General features: G+C 57.1%; 13 protein-coding genes across 14 annotated transcripts; 8 read left to right on the top strand and 5 right to left on the bottom strand.

Annotated features, from left to right (window-relative positions):
* The first annotated feature begins 101 nt into the window (after positions 1-101).
* Positions 102-1,253, top strand: H310_08911 (hypothetical protein). Its single transcript, XM_008874835.1, has one exon. It carries the CDS (start codon positions 555-557, stop codon positions 987-989), a length of 435 nt encoding a protein of 144 aa, XP_008873057.1. The 5' UTR covers positions 102-554; the 3' UTR covers positions 990-1,253.
* A 235-nt stretch (positions 1,254-1,488) lies between these two features.
* Positions 1,489-2,658, bottom strand: H310_08910 (ribosomal RNA large subunit methyltransferase J). The gene is made up of 4 exons (XM_008874834.1): positions 2,588-2,658; positions 2,435-2,528; positions 2,298-2,373; positions 1,489-2,252 (listed from the first exon to the last, which is right to left on the bottom strand). Exons 1-4 carry the CDS (start codon positions 2,612-2,614, stop codon positions 1,601-1,603), a joined length of 849 nt encoding a protein of 282 aa, XP_008873056.1. The 5' UTR covers positions 2,615-2,658; the 3' UTR covers positions 1,489-1,600.
* A 132-nt stretch (positions 2,659-2,790) lies between these two features.
* Positions 2,791-5,874, top strand: H310_08909 (hypothetical protein). Its single transcript, XM_008874833.1, has 3 exons — positions 2,791-3,621; positions 3,689-5,185; positions 5,287-5,874. Exons 1-3 carry the CDS (start codon positions 2,803-2,805, stop codon positions 5,719-5,721), a joined length of 2,751 nt encoding a protein of 916 aa, XP_008873055.1. The 5' UTR covers positions 2,791-2,802; the 3' UTR covers positions 5,722-5,874.
* Positions 5,875-7,110: 1,236 nt separating this feature from the next.
* Positions 7,111-7,896, top strand: H310_08908 (hypothetical protein; the record flags this gene model as incomplete). The annotated part of the gene is made up of 1 exon (XM_008874832.1): positions 7,111-7,896. One exon carries the CDS (start codon positions 7,111-7,113, stop codon positions 7,894-7,896), a length of 786 nt encoding a protein of 261 aa, XP_008873054.1.
* Positions 7,897-8,022: 126 nt separating this feature from the next.
* H310_08907 (hypothetical protein) lies at positions 8,023-8,409 on the top strand (the record flags this gene model as incomplete). Its single annotated transcript, XM_008874831.1, has 1 exon — positions 8,023-8,409. The coding sequence occupies one exon, from the start codon at positions 8,023-8,025 to the stop codon at positions 8,407-8,409; it is 387 nt and encodes a 128-aa protein (XP_008873053.1).
* Positions 8,410-9,143: 734 nt separating this feature from the next.
* H310_08906 (hypothetical protein) lies at positions 9,144-10,043 on the bottom strand. The gene is made up of 6 exons (XM_008874830.1): positions 9,971-10,043; positions 9,823-9,927; positions 9,691-9,776; positions 9,493-9,624; positions 9,327-9,436; positions 9,144-9,274 (listed from the first exon to the last, which is right to left on the bottom strand). The coding sequence occupies exons 1-6, from the start codon at positions 10,034-10,036 to the stop codon at positions 9,234-9,236; spliced, it is 540 nt and encodes a 179-aa protein (XP_008873052.1). The 5' UTR covers positions 10,037-10,043; the 3' UTR covers positions 9,144-9,233.
* Positions 10,044-10,125: 82 nt separating this feature from the next.
* On the top strand, positions 10,126-10,985 carry H310_08905 (hypothetical protein). The gene is made up of 4 exons (XM_008874829.1): positions 10,126-10,190; positions 10,258-10,323; positions 10,375-10,702; positions 10,763-10,985. Exons 1-3 carry the CDS (start codon positions 10,137-10,139, stop codon positions 10,480-10,482), a joined length of 228 nt encoding a protein of 75 aa, XP_008873051.1. The 5' UTR covers positions 10,126-10,136; the 3' UTR covers positions 10,483-10,702; positions 10,763-10,985.
* Positions 10,508-13,499, bottom strand: H310_08904 (hypothetical protein). The gene is made up of 7 exons (XM_008874828.1): positions 13,016-13,499; positions 12,684-12,962; positions 12,304-12,635; positions 11,791-12,258; positions 11,412-11,688; positions 11,262-11,353; positions 10,508-11,203 (listed from the first exon to the last, which is right to left on the bottom strand). Exons 1-7 carry the CDS (start codon positions 13,476-13,478, stop codon positions 10,616-10,618), a joined length of 2,499 nt encoding a protein of 832 aa, XP_008873050.1. The 5' UTR covers positions 13,479-13,499; the 3' UTR covers positions 10,508-10,615.
* A 1,511-nt stretch (positions 13,500-15,010) lies between these two features.
* On the top strand, positions 15,011-16,057 carry H310_08903 (hypothetical protein). The gene is made up of 2 exons (XM_008874827.1): positions 15,011-15,631; positions 15,682-16,057. Exons 1-2 carry the CDS (start codon positions 15,027-15,029, stop codon positions 15,935-15,937), a joined length of 861 nt encoding a protein of 286 aa, XP_008873049.1. The 5' UTR covers positions 15,011-15,026; the 3' UTR covers positions 15,938-16,057.
* Positions 16,058-16,167: 110 nt separating this feature from the next.
* On the bottom strand, positions 16,168-17,206 carry H310_08902 (hypothetical protein). Its single transcript, XM_008874826.1, has 2 exons — positions 16,842-17,206; positions 16,168-16,792 (listed from the first exon to the last, which is right to left on the bottom strand). Exons 1-2 carry the CDS (start codon positions 17,196-17,198, stop codon positions 16,274-16,276), a joined length of 876 nt encoding a protein of 291 aa, XP_008873048.1. The 5' UTR covers positions 17,199-17,206; the 3' UTR covers positions 16,168-16,273.
* A 619-nt stretch (positions 17,207-17,825) lies between these two features.
* Positions 17,826-19,346, bottom strand: H310_08901 (hypothetical protein). The gene is made up of 2 exons (XM_008874825.1): positions 18,437-19,346; positions 17,826-18,384 (listed from the first exon to the last, which is right to left on the bottom strand). The coding sequence occupies exons 1-2, from the start codon at positions 19,304-19,306 to the stop codon at positions 17,890-17,892; spliced, it is 1,365 nt and encodes a 454-aa protein (XP_008873047.1). The 5' UTR covers positions 19,307-19,346; the 3' UTR covers positions 17,826-17,889.
* Positions 19,347-19,504: 158 nt separating this feature from the next.
* Positions 19,505-20,287, top strand: H310_08900 (hypothetical protein). The gene has a single exon (XM_008874824.1). It carries the CDS (start codon positions 19,536-19,538, stop codon positions 20,262-20,264), a length of 729 nt encoding a protein of 242 aa, XP_008873046.1. The 5' UTR covers positions 19,505-19,535; the 3' UTR covers positions 20,265-20,287.
* A 227-nt stretch (positions 20,288-20,514) lies between these two features.
* Positions 20,515-22,157, top strand: H310_08899 (the record flags this gene model as incomplete). Of its 2 annotated transcripts, XM_008874822.1 has the most annotated exons (6): positions 20,515-20,848; positions 20,893-20,938; positions 20,986-21,171; positions 21,239-21,509; positions 21,563-21,681; positions 21,759-22,157. In XM_008874822.1, 6 exons carry the CDS (start codon positions 20,538-20,540, stop codon positions 22,113-22,115), a joined length of 1,290 nt encoding a protein of 429 aa, XP_008873044.1. In that variant the 3' UTR covers positions 22,116-22,157. The 2 variants fall into 2 exon arrangements, with proteins under 2 accessions (XP_008873044.1, XP_008873045.1); XM_008874823.1 differs by lacking the exons at positions 20,515-20,848; positions 20,893-20,938 and having other exon boundaries at positions 20,958-21,171.
* Positions 22,158-22,532: the final 375 nt, after the last annotated feature.

Below are 22,532 nucleotides of genomic sequence, written 5' to 3'. Positions count from 1 at the left end.
AACGATGGGGTCACCCCATTCAGTAACTTCCGAGAAACTCGGGATTTTCCAAGAATTCTCTCACGCGTCGATGAAATTTTACAATCGTTCGGAACTCCAAATGCGTACACAACCCATTAAAATATCTTACAGGCATCGCCTTAAGCGATCGCGATGGACTTGCTGACGCTCTGTCCAGCGTCAAGAGCCTTGTCGCGGAGGGCGAGGGCATGCTCGTGCTTCTCTTTCGCCAACATCTCTTTCTCCTCACAAATCCTTGACGCTGACTCTATGCCAATATCCAGGACTTCCAATTGCCGGCGGTGGTCGTCCAACCGCACAACGTCCTCATCTTGTAAAACACCCTCCATAGCCTGATGCGACGTCTGCCGCACAAGTTTCGCGGCAGCGAGTGCTTTCTGGCGCAATTCCTGCGCACGTGACAATGCTTCATCAGCCCGGCGTTCCGCTTCCACACGCTTCGCTATGGCTTCTTCTTGACGCCGTCGCACGGCTTCGAGCTGTTCAATTTGCTCTCGAATGACGTTTTCCTCTTGCATTTGCCACATTTTTTCATGCCGTTGACGCTCCTGGGCCTGCAACTCCTCGACAGCCTTTCGCGCACTCTCCCTGACAATATGCGCGCGCTTCTTCATATCCAAGACCGTCTGCAATTTCTTGAACTTTTCAGCTTTGGCCAGCGCCTTTTGTCGCTCGATATCCCGCAATGCCTTGTCCGCTTCAAACTGCAGCCAGAGCTCCTCTTCAACTGCTCGCTTTTCAATCTCCCCCCGCGCATTGTACTCCATCATGGACACCTGCATGACGGCTTTCAACATCTTTTCATCGCGCTCAGCTTCAGCTTCCTGTCGCTTGCGCCGTTTTTCGTCGAGCGTCGCGCGAATCTTCATCAGAGCGAGAAGTTCCTCTTGCTGCCACCGTTCTTCATCGACAACCGTCATGGCCTCGATGCGTTCTCGTTCTTTTTGTTCTGCCTTAGAGACAGCTAGAGTCGCCTCCATTTCACGTTGATGGGCGAGTTCGATGGCCGCGCGGCGTTCGCGGCGTTTTTCCTCCATGGATAAGCGTTCAATCCGAGACGGATCTAAAGTGTTGTCGTCGTCATATTCAAGGGTTTGCAAGGAGATCGATCTAGCCGATGCAGGTCTCGTCGATGGCACTGTGCTCATGCCGTTTGACGGTTGATGGCGACACGCATGCATCTCCGTCTCCTCCCGACGGCGTGGTTTTGACGGATGTGGTGTCGAGTTCGCTGCGGTAGGAGCGAGACAAACGGGCGCTCTTCTCGCTTCTGATTGGCGCGTCGAATTCTGGAGAAACACTCCTGCAGTTATCCGGATTTGCGATTTTACTCGAGGTGCACACATGTCTCGGTGTTTGCCCAACGGACTCTCGAGTGGACGCCGAAGAAAGGCAAAGCGTGATGGCGAAAGACAGCGTTGGCACTTGGAGACGTCAGCCTTGTGCTCTGGAAGCAAAGCGATTCAACCAAGCGCGAAAGGAATGGCCACTAACAACGTCACAGCCAAGTACGACCGGATCACACTAATTTATACTGTCTGTATTTAGTGTGACTTATACTAATTCAAGACCTTCTGTATCATTTGGTTGTGGTGGTGGTCTTTGCGAGGGCGTAGGGCGGGTTGATGGGCTTCTGCAGCGGCTCCTGGTGCGTGTATGCGCCATGTTCGTCGATGGGGTACGACTGGTCGGCGTCCCATCCATCGACATCGCCACAGGACTGGAAGAGGACGGGAGTTGACCCGACGAGACGGTCGGTCTCGTTGTCATAGGGCAGGTCAAACAGGTTCAGAGCCATGGACGTTGGCAGAGCGTGCGACAAGTGGAGGCCTTGGCAGACAACGAAACTCTCGAAGCTCGAGTTTCGACTTGCCTTGGGCTTGGCACACACAATGTTGCGAAAATATCGACCCAGGTGTGCATACAACCGGGACACTTCCTTGCCTCGAAACAGCTTGGCGACGAACGTCCCGCCTTCCTCAAGAATGTGCAGACTAATGTTCAATGCAGCAAGCACCAATTGTGCTTGCAGGTATTCGTCGAGGTCGTGCAGGCCCAGTACATCCGGTGCGCCGTCACTAACGACCAAGTGCGCCTTGCCTCCATGGAAGTGACGGATGATGGCGTCGGCCGTGGACTGTGCTGTGATGTCGCCTTGTATTTGAATCGCATGGTCTAGCGGTGCCATTTCCATGAGGTCTACCGCGACAATCTGGACATTTGGGTTCTCCCTGGTATCCCGATGAGGAGATTGTCAACGCAACTGGTGAACGTACGAAGGACGCAATCGGTCGACAATCACCTGAGTCCATCCTCCTGGAGCAGCGCATAGATCGACCACGCGCGTGGCACCTAGAAATTGGGGGGTGGTTTCATGTACATGCGCAAGGACCTTGGTCAAAGTGGAGGGTACCGTCCAAGAGGTGAAAGGTTTCGTCGAGCTGGATGAGTTTGAAGGCTGATCGCGCGCGATATCCTTGCTCTTTGGCCTTGCGGTAGTAAATGTCCTACACGCAGCCCTCGTGCCATTAGTTTCGCCCATCCGCTACACGACAACGAGCCGTACTCGCTTGTCCTTGGACGTCTTTCCCATCGGCGCCGCGCGACTTCTTCGTGGTGTGGGTTGCAACGATTGGCTTTCGAAGTGTCCTCCAAGGTGCGTTTCGAAGTGGGTAGAGTTCGTGTTCTCTGAAGTACGACATCGACCCATCTGATTGGTTGCTGAAAGGTCGCCAAAAGATACATCTGCGTGGAAGTGGTTAGTAGGAATATTGAAGCACCATGAACAGTCATGGCCATGACAAGCGAGACGAGAGTGCCGCTCCGCACACACCCACGTCTCGGCACCAGTCGCAGGAGGCGCACTCTCGTGTGGCTCGTGCCGAAAAGTACGTCGCCGAGACGGTGGCCGAAGTCGGCGAAGCCGCAATGGCCATGGTCCACGAGCTCAGGGTCGACATCGAAAACATCGTTGAGGTGGCCAAGAGCCCATGGGATAGCCCGACGAAAGCAACCTTCATGGAGAAGATCCAGACTCTCAAGGACTTGAGTCCGACCAAGGCGGACATGGTCAATAGCGTCAACAAGCTCAAGAGCATGTGGCGGTACCGCCGGTCGACCGCGTCGAATGCTGCCGACGGAGAAGACGACGGGTACTCGTCGTCGGAAGAAGACGAAGAGGAGTGGGGTGTTGTGCTAGAGATGCCGATCGAGACAATCTTGGCCGACTACTCATGCCGCAAGTGGAAGGACGCACCGGACTACCTTTTGCGCGCGCTCGACATCCACAAACTGCGCCAACTGCCCATCGCCCATACCCGCAAGTTGTACCTCATTCTCACGGGCCCAGGATACGCCTTGCTTACAACCGTCGCCAACTGGGCGTTGGCGTCGAGCATCTTCTTCATGTACGCAGTGCTTGTCGGGTTCGGGTCCGCAGTGTACGGGGCGGCCGTCCTCACGGGGGTGCTCCCTCGTCCCGTCTTGCGCTCGTGGAAAGCTGTCTTTAAGCTCGAATGGGAAGCGCTCAAGCTGTTCTTGCGTCTGGAATGGGAAGCGTGCTTAGACTACCGAGTTCGGCAGCCTCGAATTGATGAACTGGTGCGACTTCGTCGGCATTTTGTCGCGAGCACCACTTTCGTGAACTAACGATTGCACGTCTTTATAGGTGACAAGCACGGACAAGGAGACGAAGAAGCGTGTGCTTGCTCAAATCGTCGACACCGTCCTGGACAACATTCGCGCGGACGTGGCGGGCAGCATGCGGTACAAGGACATGTCGAGCTCCGTGTCGCTCGGCAGTGTCATCGTGTGCGGAACGCTCTACGTACTGTTTCTCTCGTTTACGTTTGTTGGGACGAACATGGACTTTACCCAAATGAACACAAAGAACTTTGACGGACTCGCCATCATCTTGCCGTTCCTGCTCGCGGAGGAGCTCGCGGTGTTTTTGGCGCGCGTGACGCTCGTGATCAAGTGGTTCTCGGTCTTCCTCCACGACAACGCGGTGGTGCAGATGGTCGTCGACGACAGCGGCCCAAACGACAAGACGTCGCTGACCGAATTCGTAAACGACGCCCGCACCATGTGCAAAAGCATCGGGGTCGGTGCGTGGGACATGACTGGCATCGCGTCGGCCATGACGGCAGTGTGGACGATCTTTTTTTTGTACCAAAGTTACTACGTCGACATGAAGTCGCAAGGGATGGAGCCGGGGCCACCAGGGCTGGCAAACACCATGTTCTGGACCATGGTGCTGTATTCGGTCGCCATCATTACGCTGTGCGCGCTGCCGTTTACGAGTTGGTTTGGCGGGGCCGTCCAGAGCGACGAAAAGTACATGGCTATGCTCAAGAGCTGCCAAGCGTTCATGATGATGTATCGGCTATCGAATGTGCAGCAGGAAGTGTCGGTCGCGATCCGCAAAGAAATTGCGCGGCAGCGGGGCGTCCCCGTCGGGCAGCACGTGAGCACGGAAGAGAAGCGGCTCCTCCGGAGCTTTCGCGCCGGGATCCTCAAAACCCTCGACAAAACCGACTTTGTCTCGTACTTGTTGTACACGATCTGCATGGCCCTCGTGGACTTTGAAGCCCCGGACGGCGAAAACGCCTACTACCGCGACACGTCAACTGGCAAGGGCCCGGCCACCATCAAGCGTCTCCGCCACCGCAGCACATACACGCACTGCACCAAGCTCGAAATCCCGATCGACCAGCTCCAAACGGTGGAGATCGCACTCTTCAACGCGTCCATGTCGAGCTACGACGACGTGGACGTGATCGATACATCGGTCGACAAGGCACACGGCGCCGTCGTTCCAAGCATGTACGAGCTCGACGTGCTCGATTCCACGGTCGGCGCGTCCTTTCTCGACAAGCAAGTGTACGAGCTGAGCCAAGTGCTCGAGAACCCGAGTGTGCGCGATGTCGCGGTGTACCGCAACCCGTACACAAACCAGTTGGTTCTGGGCCTCGAAATGACCATGATGGAGCGTCGCGACAAGCAGCGCCAGACAACGACCAACGTGCTCGGGAGCGTGTACCTCCTCGCCATCACAAACGAAGCCAGTCGCTTTGAAATCGGCAACGGGCCGATTTTTCTGCGTGGCGCGGGCCTCGAAAAGAAGGGCCTCCGTCTCGAAGATGTGGACGTCGTGTTTGAACGGGTAAAACGGCCACGTGTGACGATGTCTGCCTGTGCGATCGTGGTGGCCTGATGCCGTTCCCCCGCAGCATGCCGTTCGGCTCGATTGACTGTGGCGAGTAGGTGGGCAGTCGCGTGCTCCCGCGATACATTCGACGGTGCGTATTGGCCATGACCCATGAAGCCACGCTGTTTGAGCAAGCCGACGACTACCTCCGCGGCAGCGGTCCCAAGTCACGCGGGTCGACGTCGTCCCTCGCCAAGGAGCTTGCGCCGCGCACCGGCAGTGCGTCCCACATGACTGCGTCCGACTACCGCGCGGCGAAGACAACCACCGCCGACGGCCCTTCCACCGCCGGGGGAATGCAGCGCAGGGCCAGTGGATTCAAACCAACTCAGAGTTGGAAGGAAGGATCGAGTCGGGAGGCCGCAGCCACGAGCCCCGCAGCCCCCGCCGGCACGGACCATCATGCGCGGGTTGGATCGGATACAGAGCTGCGGTGGTTGCACCCCAAGGGGTCCCACCGAAACCTGTCATCTTGGACGTCCAACCCTTGAGTCCATGGAGCCGCTCGCTGCGGATGCTGCTGCTGCTGCTGCTGTTTGCGGCCAGTGTGAAGCAGGGATTGTGGCGTGCTAGTCGAAGGAGTGGCAATGGGCTTGGTAGCGATGTATGTCGAATGTGAATTCAATAGAGTTCCTGTGAGCGCTTTGTCGGGAGCGTGAGTACAAGCTGGCGGACCAAACAGCACAGCCATCATGCACCAGCGCCAGCGTGTACGCATGAAACGACGGGAGGCGAACGGCCCCGGGGGCAGAGACATGTGCGGCCGTCGAGTAGCATGTGCCGTTGGGATGGATTCGTCACGCCGTGAATCGGTCGTGCTCGGCCATGGCCGTCCAGTGGTTTTTAAGAGGCGCTTCCGAAGAACGTTGGTCATCTTCGTGGAGGACGAGCGAGCCGCGAGTCTGTGGCGTTCGGACAGTGCGAGAGTTGTATGAAGGGGCCCTACGGTCGCGATGCCACAAAACCAAAGTGCTGCACGTGCTGGCTGGCTATGCTATTTGCTGCGTGCTGGCCCTGCACCGAATGCACCACCGGGGGCGGAAGACACATGTGCACTTGGATGCCACGACAGGTAGATGAGGTGCTGAGTTCTTCCTCGGATTGAGCAAGGGCACAGACACGTATCACCGCCCGCCACAGCGCCGATCCGCGTGATGGGAAGCGCTGCAAGACAGAGCAACAAGTTAAGGCAGCTCCGTGAAGAATCGCGTTCTGCATCCGCTGCCGCGTGTACGATGACATCGCCTTCCATCGTCTGCTGGCGGCGCTGCTGAAGGGGACCCGTGCCAAGGAGTGGAGGGGTTTGTGTGGGCAAGGCATGGTGGTGGTGCCATTTGGTCGAATCTGCGAAAGAAATGCGTGCCAGTTGAGACGAATTCTGGTCTAGAATCGCTTCAACTGTCAAACCAGGCGAGGTACGATTCCAACTACCACTTGCCAAGATGCCCGGGAAGCGCAAAGCGACTCCAAGCCCGGCGCCGTGCGCAAAGCGGGTCACGCGGAGCTCCACGAAGGCGGCGATGGACGCCCCATCCACGACGCATACCAACACAACCTCGCTGTGTCTTGTACCTGCATTGTTGGCCGACGACCTCGCACGGAAAGCCCCAACGCCACCGTCTGCCACTCACGCTGGCATAGAGCTTGGCGAATGGACTCGTCGGCGTTCCCCCCGCTTTCGGGATCCTACGGAGTTAATTCGTGGCCCTGGCTCCATGGCAAGTCGCGCCGCCCCACCAACCATAGCTATTCCGCCAGCATTGCCCCCCGCCACACAACTGGGGCCGACAGATGCACCACTGGCTCGACGTCAAGTGGATGCACTGCTTCATGTTATTTGGGGGGGCGGCGCGACGGTCGTAGTTGGTGGCTGCGAGGCCATGCTGAGCCACGTGGCAATCACGCGCCAGCGCACGGCAAACGATTTTTTTCGCCTTCGCCTTGTTCAAGACAGTCCTGTCGCGTGGAGTATTTGGAGTTGTTGGGGCCCCGTCGGCGACGTTGGAGAGTGCGAAAAGGAGGGGCCATGGCAATCGCTGGAGCATGCCGAAAGCGCATTTTGCCAGCGATTCCAAGCCAAGACTAAAAACAAATGGGCCGACCGGCACCAGTTTGAGGTCAAGCCAGGCGCGTATGGAATCGTCGACCTGGACAATGGGCGCCATCGATCCGCCGTTGCTGCCGCGGCATCTCTGGCGGAATCGCATCGCCCCCAACAAGGTGTTCGAGTGTTTTTCGATGCGTGGGACGGGGGCGTGCATTTGGACATGAAGTGCATGCCCCTTGGGACTTTGAGCGCCCGCCAAATCGAAAAAGGCATGGCTGTGCTTGACGCCCTGCGGGGCTGCGTGGACAGTGGAAGCGTCTTGAAGAGCATGTTTCAATCTCTATCGGCCCACTTCTACCAGATCATTCCGCACGCAAGCCCCCTGGTCGTGCTTTCCACTCGCAAACAACTCAATACAAAGCACGGCATGCTGTCTCGACTCCACGGCCTCGTCACCGGTGCCACCATCGAGAATGCCATGCGGTCCCATCGCATGATGACCCCATCGTCGCTTCATTGTGACCTCGACACGGTGACTCGAATGGACTCGATGCATCCAGTCATCATAAAGTACATTTCGAACGGTGGAGGCGACATGGCCAAAGTGGTGGGCATTTGATCGATTCGCCGCCACGCGGAGGCCTTGGCTTGTTCGGCCTTTGCAACCACCCCCAACCATCAATTGCTGTGGCACGGGACCCGCGAGGTTGCCGTGGCACCCATCCTCAAGAGCGGCATGCGCATCATGGGAAATTGTAGTGCGACATTTGGCCGAGGAATCTACCTGGCCACGATGTTTGAAAAGGCGAAACAGCACTCGACACCGGCACGCGTAGGCGGCCGCAGCGTGGGGTTTGCGTTTTTGGTGGAGGCCGCGATCGGCGACGCGCTGGTGGTCCCCAAGTATGGGCTCGTGGGCACTCTACCCGCGGGATTCAACACCGTGCTCGTCAAAGGCAGGCGATTCCCCAACCCAACCGAGGACGAGGTGGTGTGCAAGGATGGCCAAGACGTTCGGGTAGGCATCGGGCCGCCGACGACGGATCCAGCCAATCCATTGTACCACGATGAAGTTGTTGTGTACGACGAGCGCCTCGTGCAACTGCGCTATGTCGTCGCGTTTGACATGTAGCGGGCGTGTGACCTCATGGGACACTGCACAGTTGCCGCGGGAGCACACGGCACTGGGGCACCGAACGGCGGCAACACTCGATGGATATAGCGAGTCGACTTGAAACACGTTTTCGGTTTGATTGCCGAATTGTGGTCTCTGGGCAGCATGCGACGCCATGTGAGGCACATCGTTTGTACTCACTGCCCCGATGGCATGACACGGGAGTGGCCCATCGATTTTGCAAGTACACGGCTGCACTGTGTTTTTGAGTGTTCAAGCTTACACTGAAGAAGGCGAGCCGCGCCAACGTGACCGTCGGCCTGCAAGCGACGAGATTCGCGTAAGTCGAGTGGATTCTCATTGGAACGGTGCTGAGCTCCGTTGATTTCTGTGCTGGAGGGGAGGGGCGTTGGAGTGGCACCAAGACTGCCTGGTGAGGCGCTCGATTCCTAGGCGACATGGCTACTTCTCGAATCCATCGGCGTCAAAAGCAGCCAGGGGCCGAATGTTCCAGTTGTGGCGACTACTGGAGAAAACTGGATCAAACTAGCACTTGATATCGCACGGAGTGAAGGTTTCTTTGCTGTCGCAACCGAGGGGCTATCGGGCGCCATGGCTTGACCATCATGAGCACACTGGCATCCCTTCGGCGAGGCCACGGATATCGCACGGCGCGATAGGGGCAGGTGATGATTGCCTTGGTCAAACGAAACGCACAAGGGCTTTATGCGAACCCTCGAGCTAGTCAAGGGTGAACTCAGCCGTATTCGACTACATGCACATGGATGTGCTGTGGAGTCGTGTGTCCATGTTCATGTATAGGATTTGGGCTGTTGCCCATGCTAATCTGGTCGCCGCTTTCGCTTTTTCTTGGAGTTTTCCACTACCACAAGCCATGCATGAAGCATGCGGTGCCAACCAAAGAAAGAGGTCACCTCGCGGGTTTCCTCGGTCGTAAAAGTCTTTGAGTAGAGCAATCGCTTCGTTCTTCATCAAGCCGTGCGTAATGGGATACCCCGTGTGATGGCTGTTGCCTGGAAATGCGCTGGTCACATCGATTAGGCGCTGACGCATCGATAGAGAATGATGGGTGGTACATACTTGGCGTCCTGAAGGGACAGGATGGACCCATTCCCGCCAAACCGGTCGTTGTGGCATCCGAACACGACGCGCTTGACGTGGAGTAAGGCCAACGCTGCAGCGCACATGATGCATGGTTCGCAGGTAACGTATCTACAGTCATGTCAACGCAAGGCGCTTCCTTGCGACCCACAAGGGCCGCCGGTAAAATACACGTACAAAGTGCACTCGCGGAATGTGGACGACGTGTACGCTTCTTCCTCCAGAATAGCGTCGATCGCAACGAGTTCAGCATGCTTTGTAGCCTGCAAGCATCCATCAGGTTCCTGGGCAGCCACACACGACGAGTACGTTGAATAACTCGTTCGTCCTGTTGCCTCCTCGTCCAATGACTTCGTTGTTCAAGACAAACACACACCCGACAGGAACTTCCCCGCGGTCCAACGCATACATTCCCTAGCAAAGCGACTTCATGTGTTGCCATGAACTACCTGTATACCTCCGCCAGAGCTTCCTTCATGAAGTATGCGTCGTCGCGAGTGTCGGCGTCGGCCTCTGTTGCCATGGTGCACTCAAAATATGGTTTGAACATGCTGTTCTTTGATTGGTCCGTTGTAAAATCGCACTTAAACGGGTCATTTTTGAATTTCCCACACTAAACAAAGATGAGCGCGGCGTACGCGGCGGAGAAGGCCAAGCTCCACGACGCGATTCTGGAGGTACATCCAAATACGCGCTCGCAAGCGCATTCGATGACGATGTGAAGTTGACATGCCGTTTTGACAGCAATTACGCGAAGTCATGGTGGGCCTCCACACCCTGAATCAAAACCTTGAACGTCTGAACGATGTGGTACGATCGCACGCATGCAACGTGCGGATATCCAACGGAGGTGACCTTTAGGGAGACGAACTGCAGTCCATTGCTCACTCGTGGACAACGTTCTGCACCAACATCACACGTGGCAATGCTGACGAGGACATGGGTGTTGATTCCAGCGACAAGTGGTGAGGACTACCTCGTAGGTAAAATGAATCCGGTATTCATTTACACTCTCCGCGTACCAAACAACCGAACAACTCCCAGACAGACAGAACAGCCGCGTGCACGTTTGAGTGCACTCGTGTCGAGGCTCAATCATGTATTAGTCGCTGCTCCCAAAAAAGGTTTGCACGTTGAACTCCAAGGTCGGAGCCGTTGGAGGGACGGACAAGTCATCGAACGCGGCTTTGTAGTACATCCAAAGAAGCCCAACGTACTGACTGAGCGCTTTCTGTGCGTACACTTGTAGGCGCCGCGGGAAGTACATGCCGGACGGGGACGTGCCGTCGTCGTGGGCGTGGATTTGCTCCGCAATCATTTTCAGCACCGCGTCAAGTTTGCTCGTCACGGACAGGTCAAGCATGAGATCATCGTTGGACAAACTGTCTCGGAAGAGCCGTTCCTGCTTTTGCTTTTGGTTGGACTGGCGAGGGGTGGCCGTCGTGTCCCACACGATCAGCCGCTCGAGGGCGTGATTGTGGTCGTCGGTGACAGCTTGCGGCGACATCTTCTTGGTAGGGGCCGGCGCAAAGTACGACGCAAGGCCCTGAAGGACATGCGGCGCGGGCTCATGCTGCGGCCGGAAGAACGGACTGGATGCGAGCAAAACACGATCCGAGACAAGGGGGAGGTCCAGGCGCGAGGACAAAAAAAGTTTGTAGACGAGAAGGTGGCAGAACATGCGACGGACCTGCGGCTCGACATCATGACTCCATCCCAAGGAACGAGACGATCGACGATGGCCCTACCTCTTCATTCCAATGAAGAAAAAGGGGAAAAAAGTGCTCTTGGAGGACAACTCCTGCCAAGAGCTTTTGCCGCCGCTTTGAATCGAGCAGATCTAGTCCCATCGCATGAAATCAGCATAGCAGCGATCTCGACGACGACGGCATCCATACCAGCGGTGGCGTACACGAACGCCAGCACTTTGAGCAGGATTTGAAAATGCGTCGACGTCAGGGCTAGCCGCAGCGCCGACAGGTAGTACTCGAGGTCGAACTCGATGGGGAGGTGCGACCGCGCACCGCCCGCCGAATCCCCTTGGACATGGTGGGAATCTCCGTGCTTATGGCGCGACCCCGTTGCGGCGGCAGCAGTCTCAAATGCATTCTGAAGCACGTTGAATGCATAGTCCACGCTGTGGGGGTCGTACATGTTGGTGCTTTCCAAGATCACCTACGCGACAACCACACGACAAACGTCAGCCATCCATTCCATCGATGGGTAGCTTCGCATCCAACCTCTCTCGTCATTGTATCGACGTCGGGATGTTCCTACCTGGACGAACACGTTGAGGAGGGCGCCGTTAGCCAAGATGTCGCCAAGACCATCGTAGACCGGCTCGAGCTCGTTGTTGGTCCAGTACGGGAACCACGGGTTGACCACAACGTCGGCATCCTTGGTCACGATCTGCGCGTCGCGATCCTTTTTGCGTCGCAGGCACACCTTCTTGAACACGTTTACGAACGCCTGGATGCACACAAAGTACCCTGGCACGCAATGCCAAAAGGGAGGCGTCGCGGCAGGCGGCTGTCGATAAAAGAGCATCGAGGTCGAGTCCTCGACAAACGTCCCCAAGAACACGACAAACAGGATCGAGTCCCGCGAGGGAGTTTTGAGGCGGTCCAGAAACGGCGCCAGCGCAGCCATGACAACGTCCGACGTCAACTGCGGCGTGGCCATGTACAGGTGGGGGCATCTTCGGATAAATGCTGCTTCGTCGTCCCGAGTTGCCGCGCGAAGGCTCTATCAACGGCGCGTCAGCGGCTCGTTGGTCAGCATACGTCGTACCGTTTGAAAAACGAGGTCGAGGGTTGCACGAGGCGTCGACTGCACGGCTACCTTCGCTGGGGCGACGTGCTTGTCGTGGGCAGCGGCGACGTTGCCATCACCTGGAGAAAAATCGTCCATCCCAAGTGCAGTGCCCACGGCCGCCCTGAACCGCTGAAAGTTGTCAAGAACTGCTTCCCGCCGCGCCTCCAACGATGGTGGAGAGGACATCGAGTCGCTTTCGTCGTGGCTACGTGGGTGATCTTCTGGTTGTTGAGTCCGGTTCTCCACCAATGCGGGTGCTTCTTCATGCTCCGTTGTGCGTGCGGACGAACATGGAGATTTCGTCGACTCTACCATGTCGTCGCACCTCTCAACTACTTTGCGCGGAGGAATCGTACCTCGCGGTAATAGCCAACAATGGGCAACGGTCGTGAGGTCGCTGGAACAGCCGTGCTTGGATCCCTTGGCCGTTGTGTCTGTATCGTCCAGTTGCGCCGAGTACGCTTCAATCGTTTGCAAGATCAACGGCGCCGCGACCGACGGACATCGATAAAAGGCTGCCGTGTATATGTGCGACGAAAAATACGCATGGTCTTGTGTAAGGATGCGGCTTTTCGCGAGCTTTGTGGCGCAGTACTGGAGACATTGCGCGAGGAGACAACAGTACCGTGCTTCAACTGGAATGACGTGGTGAGGTCGAGATCGTCGAGCAGAGAGAGAGATAGCGTACTCGTTGGATCCATCTTCAACGGCATTCCATTCATCTCGACACCGTTGACGAACTCGAGACGGCGGCAGATGCAGCCAGCCAACCGGAGGAACAACCCGCGCGCACCTGTTCGCACCGGCACAACGTCGCAGAATTCCATGATGTACGTCCAAAGGTCCAAAAGCGCTTCTTGACCTAGGGCGAGCGGCAACAGCGCGATGCCTTTGACCTTTGCAGGAACACTCTCTCCCCAGTCGACGTATTTGAAGGATGGTGCTTCGATCATTTCTTGAAGCTCGGCCAAAACGCTCACCTTCTTCTCAAAGTCCCATCCCGATACGTCGCGGGACTGGTGCGCTAAGTTCTTCTTGACAACGTGCTTGATGTCGCTCTCTACATGCGGCGTGAAGAGAAAGTGCGCGCGCTCTTCGATGCGCGACGCCTGCGCCAAGGTCTGCGTCCACATGCTCGTCATGACACTCATGCTTCTGTATCTGCTCTCCTGCAGATCTCGAACGGTAAGTTACTATTGGATGTAAAGTCAAATATTTCTACCAACCAAATGGTTTCATTGAACCAGTGAAGATGAATTAAATTTCATACAAATATCAGGTTTGTTTTGAAAGACTTCGTTTTAATTGCCGCAGAAATAATAGCCAGCTTTTCTTGCCGTTTGCTTCTCGTGCGGATGGGCCGCGGGGCGCGACTGCGGCGCGGGCTGTATTCGGAAGCCGAGCTCATGCAGGCTGTGAGCAGGATAGTTGAAGACAAAGAGCGAGGCATCAACGTGAGCCAGCTCACAGGGATTCCGTACAGAACGTTGATGCAGCGCGTCCGTGAACGAAAGCGTGGAGTCGTGCCCGAGAAGAAGAAACGCGGGTCCAAACCAAGTTTGGCCGTCAACTACGAACAAGAACTGCTGGCGTGGATGCTGGAGATGCAGACTGCGGGGAACCCTGTCAGCAGGAAGGAAATCATTGAGCGCGCCAATGAGTTGATCAAGCAACTCAAGCCCGACGCATCGTTGGGCGAAGGATGGTACCGTCGCTTCATTCATCGACATCCATCACTTGAAGTTCATCCCCCCGCTGCCATGGAACAACACACACAACTACTCGCAAATGGACAACTCGGGGACGTCCCACCATCGTCGATGCCGATCATTATTCGAGGGTACAAGAAGCGAACCCCCAAAGCGTCAGCTACCAGTAGCGTATCCGTCGACAGCAGCATGCAACTTCTTCCCCTCGACGGCGCGAACCCTGGTGGAAATGCTCGGTACAGTTCGTCCGTCCCACCCATGGAAGTTCCCGAGTCGTTGCGGCGCCAAGAAATACAGCATCGATGGGACATGGAGCGGGAGCGGCTGCTCATCGAAAAGCAGACTCACGAACGCGTCCAGCGCGAAGCCATGTTGAACGAGCGCATTTTGCTGGCCAAGGCAACGGAGGCCGAGCTTCAGCTCAAGGTGGCCAAGGCCAAGGCGAAGCACGAGCTCGAGCAAGCGGGCTTGTCTCCGTCGGAAATCGATGAGCTGCTGCACTAGCGTTCTAGCATCGTGATATTTAAGCACTCGTGTCGCCGTCGCATGCTGCCTTCTGGCGACGTCCCAACTGAGCGACCAGCGCCGTTCGTTGCTCCTGGCCTCGTCATGCCAATGCCAGCTGCGCATGCCAGTCTGCTGACGTTACCGAGTCTCACTCATCCTTCTTCTACATATTGTTCGACCTTTGACAGTCATCTCGTCGCTTCGTGGTGAGTCGTTCGATGCGGTCCACGTCCATACGCCAGTAGTTGGGGCATCCCGTGACGGGTGCGCCGCACCGGGAGAGGCTGTTGGCAGCTTTCTGGCATGCCACGGACGCACACGAATGCAGCAAGGTAGGTATTCATGGGTCCATCCAACTGCTCCGTTGCGGGGGCTCGCGGGGGGGCGAGGGAGTTACACGGCGGTTTCAACGGACGACGACCCGAACAGTTACACGTGACGACGAAGTGACGCTCAAAGTCACTCGTTTCAAAATCGCGGGAAATGGGCAACCGGGCTTCATCTTCCAGAGCAAACCGCGAACAGGCCAAGGTGATTCACTTGCGCGCACAGGCGAGCGAAGACGTCGACTTGGACATGCTGACCGAGTACTCGTTCGGGGTCGCCCATGAGCACGAAGTGCAGCACTACATGCCGCCGCAGCTCCCGCTCCTCCCAGTCTTGACCAAAGCGCGCATCGAAACGTGCGCGCGGTCGTGGGACAAGGTTCGCACCGCCGCCACGGACAAGATGAAGAGTTATGGGAAACCTGGCATCGTGTTGTTTTACGACGAGTTCTTCTACCGGTTGTTCCAGCGCGACTCGACGTTCCGCGTTGTGTTTGCAAACAGCAAGGAGCGTGCCGAAGTTCTGATCAAAGCGCTCATGTTCATGCTAAACATGCGCGCCGACTCGCCCGAGAGCGTCGCGAACATGCAGAATCGATGCCGGTTCCTCGGCCACAAACACCGGTCGTATTCGCTCGTGCGGCCGCACCACTTTGCCGCGTACACGATGACGTGCATTGAAGTCATCATGTACTGGATGGGCGACGAAGCGTCCATCATGGTCGCCGACGCGTGGAGCAACGTCGTGGGCTTTGTCTTGCGGTGAGATCGCAAACATGTTGGCGAGATTCGTCGTAACCACCTTGTGGTAGGTACCTCCTCGAGCCCTACTTGTGCAATCGGACCGACCCGTACGAATACTACCAAAACACGACAATCGCGGCGGTGCGGGAGATCGAAGAAAGCACGGCGAGCGGCTCGACCGTGGGAAGCGTTGCGTCGACCCACCGCCCGGACTCCAAGATGTCCGTCAGTCGCGACCCATCGCCGCACACTGCCTCGACCGCACCAGCGATCAACACGCACGGGTCGATCAGGAGGACGTCGCAGCCGCGGACGTTCACTTGATAAAGGCGTTCGTGAGTCCAGTTGGCGCTTTTGGTCGTGTAACACCAGTGCAAAAGGTAGCTAGCCATTTGTGATGAATGTCAGCGCGCGAGAGCATCGTGCTTGTCGTGCTTCGAACGATGTTGGCTTGACCCAAGACTTTCGTCACCGTGACGACGCTGCATGGAGATGATCGTGGCGTCAGGCAGAGTTTGCACAGCGTGGATCCGTTCCTTTGTACTTGCCAAGTGAGCATGACCGCCGTGGCATTGGAAACTTCCAGCCACGTCGTGGCCTCGACAGACTGCCCCAAAGACGCCACACAATTCGCATAGATATCCTACGGCATTTTTCTCGCTACAGCAACATATGAACTTGGTCCGGTGCGATGCCAACTTGAACCAGCTCGTGACGGGCCCTTGCGTGGGCCACTTTGGCCTGGATCTCGGCCACTTGTGCCTGCAGTTCAAGGATTCGGCGGGTCACTTTGGCCTCGCTTTCCAGACGCATGTTTGTGATTTCGTGCATGCGCATGCGCCTCCGTTCCATTTCCCATCGATGTTCGCGATCCTGACGCTTCAACATGTCCTTCTCCCGCTCGACGTCCGTCGGCAACGGTCGATAATCGTCGTCGTCGTCGTCGTCGTCTTCCGACTCGTCTTCATCGCTCAACTTGCGCTTCATGGGCGGGCCGCTCGACATCTTGACAAACTGGTTTACGTCGTTCCCCATGACGCCGCTCTCGAGAACCTTCTTGAGTTTATACACGCGGGAAGTCGACACGTCGGTGCCAAACACCGCCTTGATGTGCTGTTGAAGGTCCGATGCCGAGGCGTTTACGTAGTCGATGCCTGCATTTAGGACGCTCTGTGCCAGCTGCATCAAGATGTAAGACGGCGAGGGAACGAGTGGTTGCTTTACGCACAGTTCGGGAGTTCAGCAGCGAGTTCCTCGAGTTGCGTGGCAGGTTCTGGACTCCCAACGCGTGGTTGTGCGTGAAATCCGACTTGATAAGCTTGACTTGACCCGACTGGAGTACTCGGCCACGCACGAAGAATGGGCATTCCGGGAACGACTTGCACGAGTAGCTGACAGTGTCCGCCACATGACGCTGGCGCAATTGGAAGCGATATTGGACAGACAGCTGCATGACTTTCTCCGCCATCGCGTCTTTGCTATCAAGCAGTGCCGCTGGGCATGCCAGCCCTGACGACGTCTCCTCGACAAGTCCGAGGGACTTTGCCATGTCGAGGAAGCGCTCGGTGTCGTCGCCCGTGGACATCGTCGCCACCTTGTCGACTTTACCATCCGGATAACATAGATTCTTTTAATCCAATCATATCGACGGAATCGTCGTGAAGGCCTCGTTTTGTCCAATCCCATGCTCCAATCCACCACCACTCGAGATTCCACACACACAGCAAGCACTGCCACCGTCGCCGTCTGGCGAACGGCAGTGCTACTGCGTCAAACTGCTGGGGCGCTCACATCACGTCCAGTTCGACGGAACGCTGGCAAAAAGAATTGGCAAAAAAGTGCGATACTTCTCGATTTATGCGTGTCATCCTTGCGCAGGGGCCATGCTAATCTTCTCTGTATCGTTCCAATTTTTACGGATGACCCCCGAAGGGGTTCCTGAAGGCCGTCAAATGTTACTTGTACACAAGATAGCAATTCACCCCTGGTTCGATCCCAAGAATGGGTAATTCTTTTTCTTTCGGGCGAGGTGGACGGCTGATTCCGAGACGCCATGGAGAGGACGACGACGGAGCATATTGGCCTGGCGTTTTGAAGTGAGGACGAGGATGATGAGAGTTGCCGAGGAGCGACGCATGTGCATGCTTCGAGGCACATAGGCGTTCATCCAAGCGGCTTCGACGACTTCCGTCGGTACGACGGCGTTCTCGTCACGAAGTCACAATTTGAATGCACGTAGGCAGTTCTATTGCTACAACACGTCCTTGATTACAAGTTCATTCAAGGGTTAGCGTCGCGTCAATGTCGTCGGGCGTGAGGCCGAGCGTAGTGAGTTCATGCCTGGCCTTCGCCAGCGCAACCTTGAGGGCGATTTCGGCCTCGCGGAGTTTGGCGCCGGCCGCCCGTTGCATCAGCCGCGCCTCTTCTTCGGCACGCATGTGGGCCTGCTCCTCAAGTGCGAGTTTTCGCCGGTCTATGGCCCATCGATGATGCATCTCTTGCCGCATGATACGAATGTCTTCCGTGGACGGGGGCGTCGGGTTGGCCGCCAGCGTAGCGCGAACGCGGTCCACGGCGGCGCGCATGGCCATGTCCATTTGGCGGAACCTTTCCGCGTGTATTTCAATGTTGGGACTCTCGAGCTCTCGCCGCACGGTCGTCGACCGCGTCGGCCCGATCGGCACCCCAAACGTCGCGATGCAGTGGTTGCGGAAGTCGACGTGGGTCGCGCGGAACCAGTCCATGCCGGACGCGGCGATGCTGTGGGCAATCTACAACGACACGTGAATCCCATGCTCGACGACGGCGAGGACGATCCCGTACGATAGCCGAGTTGAGGGTTGTGTTTTTGCCCGTCTCGGGTTTGTTCAGGACTCCAAACGGATGGTTGTGAGGAAACACGCAGAGCTTCTCCGACATTTTGGCGGTCCCCGATGGCCGCACGTTTACAGAGAGCGTGAAAGGACAGTCCTGAACCGACTTGCACGAGTACTGGAACGTGCCGTCGCGATGTTTGAGCTGAAATCCGACCTTGACGGCCAAAAACACGATGCGGGCGAGGAGATCTTCTTTGGTTTTGAAGACCTTCGAGACGGGCTTGACGGACGTTGGACCAGCACGCTTGCACAGTCCCAATGCGCGCGCTGTGGCAAAGTACTCGGCTTCTGACAAGACAGGGGGTGGCGACGGTTCCTGCGCGATCGTGTGGCCGTCGTCATTTGCATCGTGTGCCAAGGCGACACTCGATGTCTTTGGAGGAAGAGGGTGTTCGATTTCTCCCCACTGGAATCCTGGCGCCGACAGACCCAGTGGATGGTTGTGTCGAAAGCAATTCAATCGCCGCGAGATTCGCGTGATCCCAGTCGACTTGCTGATGTTGACCGTGATGAGGAACGGACAATTCGGCGACGACTTGCACGTGTACACGCGAGTGGTCCCGCCAGTGGTTCCTGTTTTGAAGACAAACCCTGTCGTGTGGGCGAACCCAGACACTCGAGCGGTGAGGTCGGCGTCGGTGGGAAATGCCGTTTGGGCCGAACTGAGTGTCGTGCCCATTTGCTTCATGATGCCGTACGACTTGGCGATCTCAAAGTACTCATCCTCGGTGGCAATACCAGTGACGCTGGGGCGAGTGTCGTGCGCTGGCGCCGGCGCAAGGGCCGCGTCCTGGTGGGTGTGGCGACTGTCCTGCATGTGCTGCCGATCGGCCGGGCGCTGGTTTTCATAATTCGTGTTGATTCCGATGAATTATAATATTTCGTCTTCGTACTAGCATGGAGTATTACAATGTATTATAATATGTTACAACGTGTCTTTGTTGTTTATCCTACCGTCATATGTTCCATCAACCAATCAAATCGCTGTGTTGGGAATTTTCCGGATCACCTTCCAGCAGCATTCTCGCTTGGGCCGCGCTGTGACGATGGATGCGCCGAAGGCCGCGGTGGACCCTCCCGTTCCAGCTACGAAACGAGGCCGGGGCCCACCTAGGAACGAAGGCATCTGGCAGTACTTTACCAAGCTCAAAGATGCGGGCAAGTACCACAACTACTGGTATGTCGAGTGCAAGAGCTGTCGCGCTGCATACGTCGAACATGGTGCCGCGGATCCGAGCGAGTCCAACATTCCAGCGCCACACCCGATTGTGTCGCGCATTCAAGACATGCACCGCCACTTGAGCGAGTGCAGATTTGTCAGCGACTACGTCCCAGACGACACGACGAGCCCACGGCCGGCCAAGGTATTCCGATCGTACGGCAAAGGAGAGAAAAAGTCAACAAAATACACCACAAAGGGAGGAAGCAACGGAAGCAGCACGTTGGGTATATCCGACAAGGAGGACAAGGAGCTGCTTCGTCGAGACATGGAGCATCGATGGGACATGGAACGCCGCCGCATGGCATTGGAGGAGCAGAAAAACGCTCGGATCGATCAAAAGCTGGCGCGGCAAGAAGAGGAAGCCCAAATCAATCGGCGGCTACTGCTGGCGAAAGCTCAGGAAGCAGAGTTGCAGCTCAAGGTCGCCCAAGCGAAAGCGCGACACGAGCTGCTGCAGGCAGGCATGACCCCCGAAGACGTTGATGCAGTCCTGTCGAATCCAGCAACTACCCCCAGTAGCACAAACACTTCCCACTCGGACTCAATCCTGTAATGTAAGATATCGACACAAACGCATCCTCGGCAACATGCCACCCCCTCCACCGCCGGTTTGCCGCGACCAGCGACGAACGTCATGATGTTGCCGGGCGCGGTCCGCTGCTAATTGCTGTCGAGGCACCACGAGCTATCGCCGCTCCTCGAACTGTAGTCCTTGCCGCGTTGCTGCGCCGGTCTGCCCCGCTTGGGTGCCTCTTCGACACCGTTTCCTACATGTGCATATATATAAATAGATCATGACACGTCGTGAATTGGATGGATCAGTGGAATGACCAAGGACGTGCCACCATCGCCGCCAAAGAAGAAAGCCGTCAAGGCGGCGCACGTGGCGGGATGTCCGCTTCGGGAATCGATGATCCATTTTGTGGGTAACCTCCGTTCGTTGGACTCGTGGAAGAAAGAGGAGGAACAGCTCGCGCCGCAGGTCGCCCAGCTCGAAATGACCAACTCGCCGTTCGTCAAGAGCCCCGTGTGTCGTTCGAGCGACGTGCCGCAGCTGCTCGAGTTCATGGCCGAGTCTGTCGTCCAAATGAATTTTCTCATTTGTTTGCCTTCCATCGAGCGTTGCCTGGCCGAATGGTATGTCATCCACGTGGCGCCGCGCACGACCACCATTCGTGTAGGTGGCGCGCGATCTCACACGGCGCAGCGCTAATGACGCCGTCCATGGTGCGCGCTAGACATTTCAAATGGTGGCGCTAACGCCTCCGTGCCAGCTCACGGCCATGTACTCTGGGCTGGCGTCCGTCCTGCTCGAGGCGCGCACTCCCAACTTACAACAAAGCGGCGTCAAAATCCTCATGCGATGCAAGTGGTGCAAATGGGACAAGTGGGTCGCGGCGGCCGACCCGCCGCTCACCGAGATGGACATGCATCAGCTCATCTTCCAGCTCGGGTACCTGGTGCGCCTCTAGTCGATTGGCACTTCTCTGCCCCCGTGTGTTCTTCACGGCAGAGTGGTGTGTCTAGTGCGTTCCTTCCGACTTGCTGCACGACTACGTTGCGTTTTTTCAATCGACGCTGCGTAAACTGACCACCCACGTCGACAAGCACGGCGGCGCGTCGAAAGCGAGCATCTCGGAGCGCCGCCTCAGCCGCCTCCAGCACATGGAGAGTCGCGACGCCACCAAGAACCGTCCGTCCCAGTGTATTGTGCTGCATCCCGCCACGTCGGCGCAACATGGTGAATATGATGGCACGGACGACGGCGTCGGCGGAACGCTGCGAAGGTCGACGAGCAGTACGTGGCCTCCGCCGTCCACCGATTCAAATCGCCTGAGCATGCCTTGCCAGGCGCGGTGATACCGAAGATGACCCCCATGACGGTGACGCAGTTTCGCCACGTCCGGACAAAGCCGTTGTCGTCCCAAGTGCTCGTGGCCGACCTGGGGCTCCTCCTGCCGCAGTTTCAGGTGCGTTGCCGGTGTCTAGCGCCGTGGAAGGGGCTGAAAGCGTGCGGCTCACGGCGACCTCACGTTCGACGATGTAGAACAAGTTTCACGTCGTAGACGCCATGGCGGCCGCATGCCGACCGCTCGAGTATGCGCCGCCCATGCGCATTGATCCAGTCCCGTGGATGAACCCCAAGATCCACAGCACTACCCACTCGATGGGTAAGCGGACGGACCGAACCATGTCGACAGCCCCACTACTACTACAGCCTGCGACGACGCTGGACGACATCGAGAGGCTTGTGACGCAGTGCACGCGCACCATGCACCAGAATAGTCTTCGTGAGCATCCCGCCACCAACACTTGGGCAAAGCAGCGTGACAAGGACGACGACCTCCTGCGCAGGAGCATGTCGCACCCATTGTTGCGTCAACGGCGGCAGCTCCGGAATTGATTCCACATCTGGTAGCTCGGCTATTTATCAACCATTCACCCACGTACCTTTCGCACGCTGTCTCGATGGATGGACGCCCATTTCTGTCCCCTTGGCGCGACCCCGCTTCAATCGTGCTGGGATATGCCAGCGCATGCACCTGACCCGACAGGTGGGTCCACTGAACTTCTTGCCCTTGAACCAAGGGCAAGAAGTTCAGTCGGCTCGCCCGCATGCCACCGGACGTTCGAGAACGAGCCATTCGACATGTCCACTGGATTAGCGTGGTGGACTAGACTGGGGGAAGAGCTGGTGGAGCAAGCGCTGGATCGCCGCGACGTGGCCGGCGCGAGTGTTGCGAAGCCGGACGTGGTGGCGGAATGCGTCGACTTGGACGACGTTGGCGGCAATGTCGTGCGTGATGGCCCACCGGTTGCC

Source organism: Aphanomyces invadans (genome assembly GCF_000520115.1).
Source record: "Aphanomyces invadans strain NJM9701 unplaced genomic scaffold supercont1.19, whole genome shotgun sequence".
NCBI classification, from domain to species: domain Eukaryota; phylum Oomycota; class Saprolegniomycetes; order Saprolegniales; family Verrucalvaceae; genus Aphanomyces; species Aphanomyces invadans.
The sequence above is the reverse complement of the archived record's forward strand: the minus strand, read 5'-3'. Positions and strand labels throughout refer to the sequence as shown.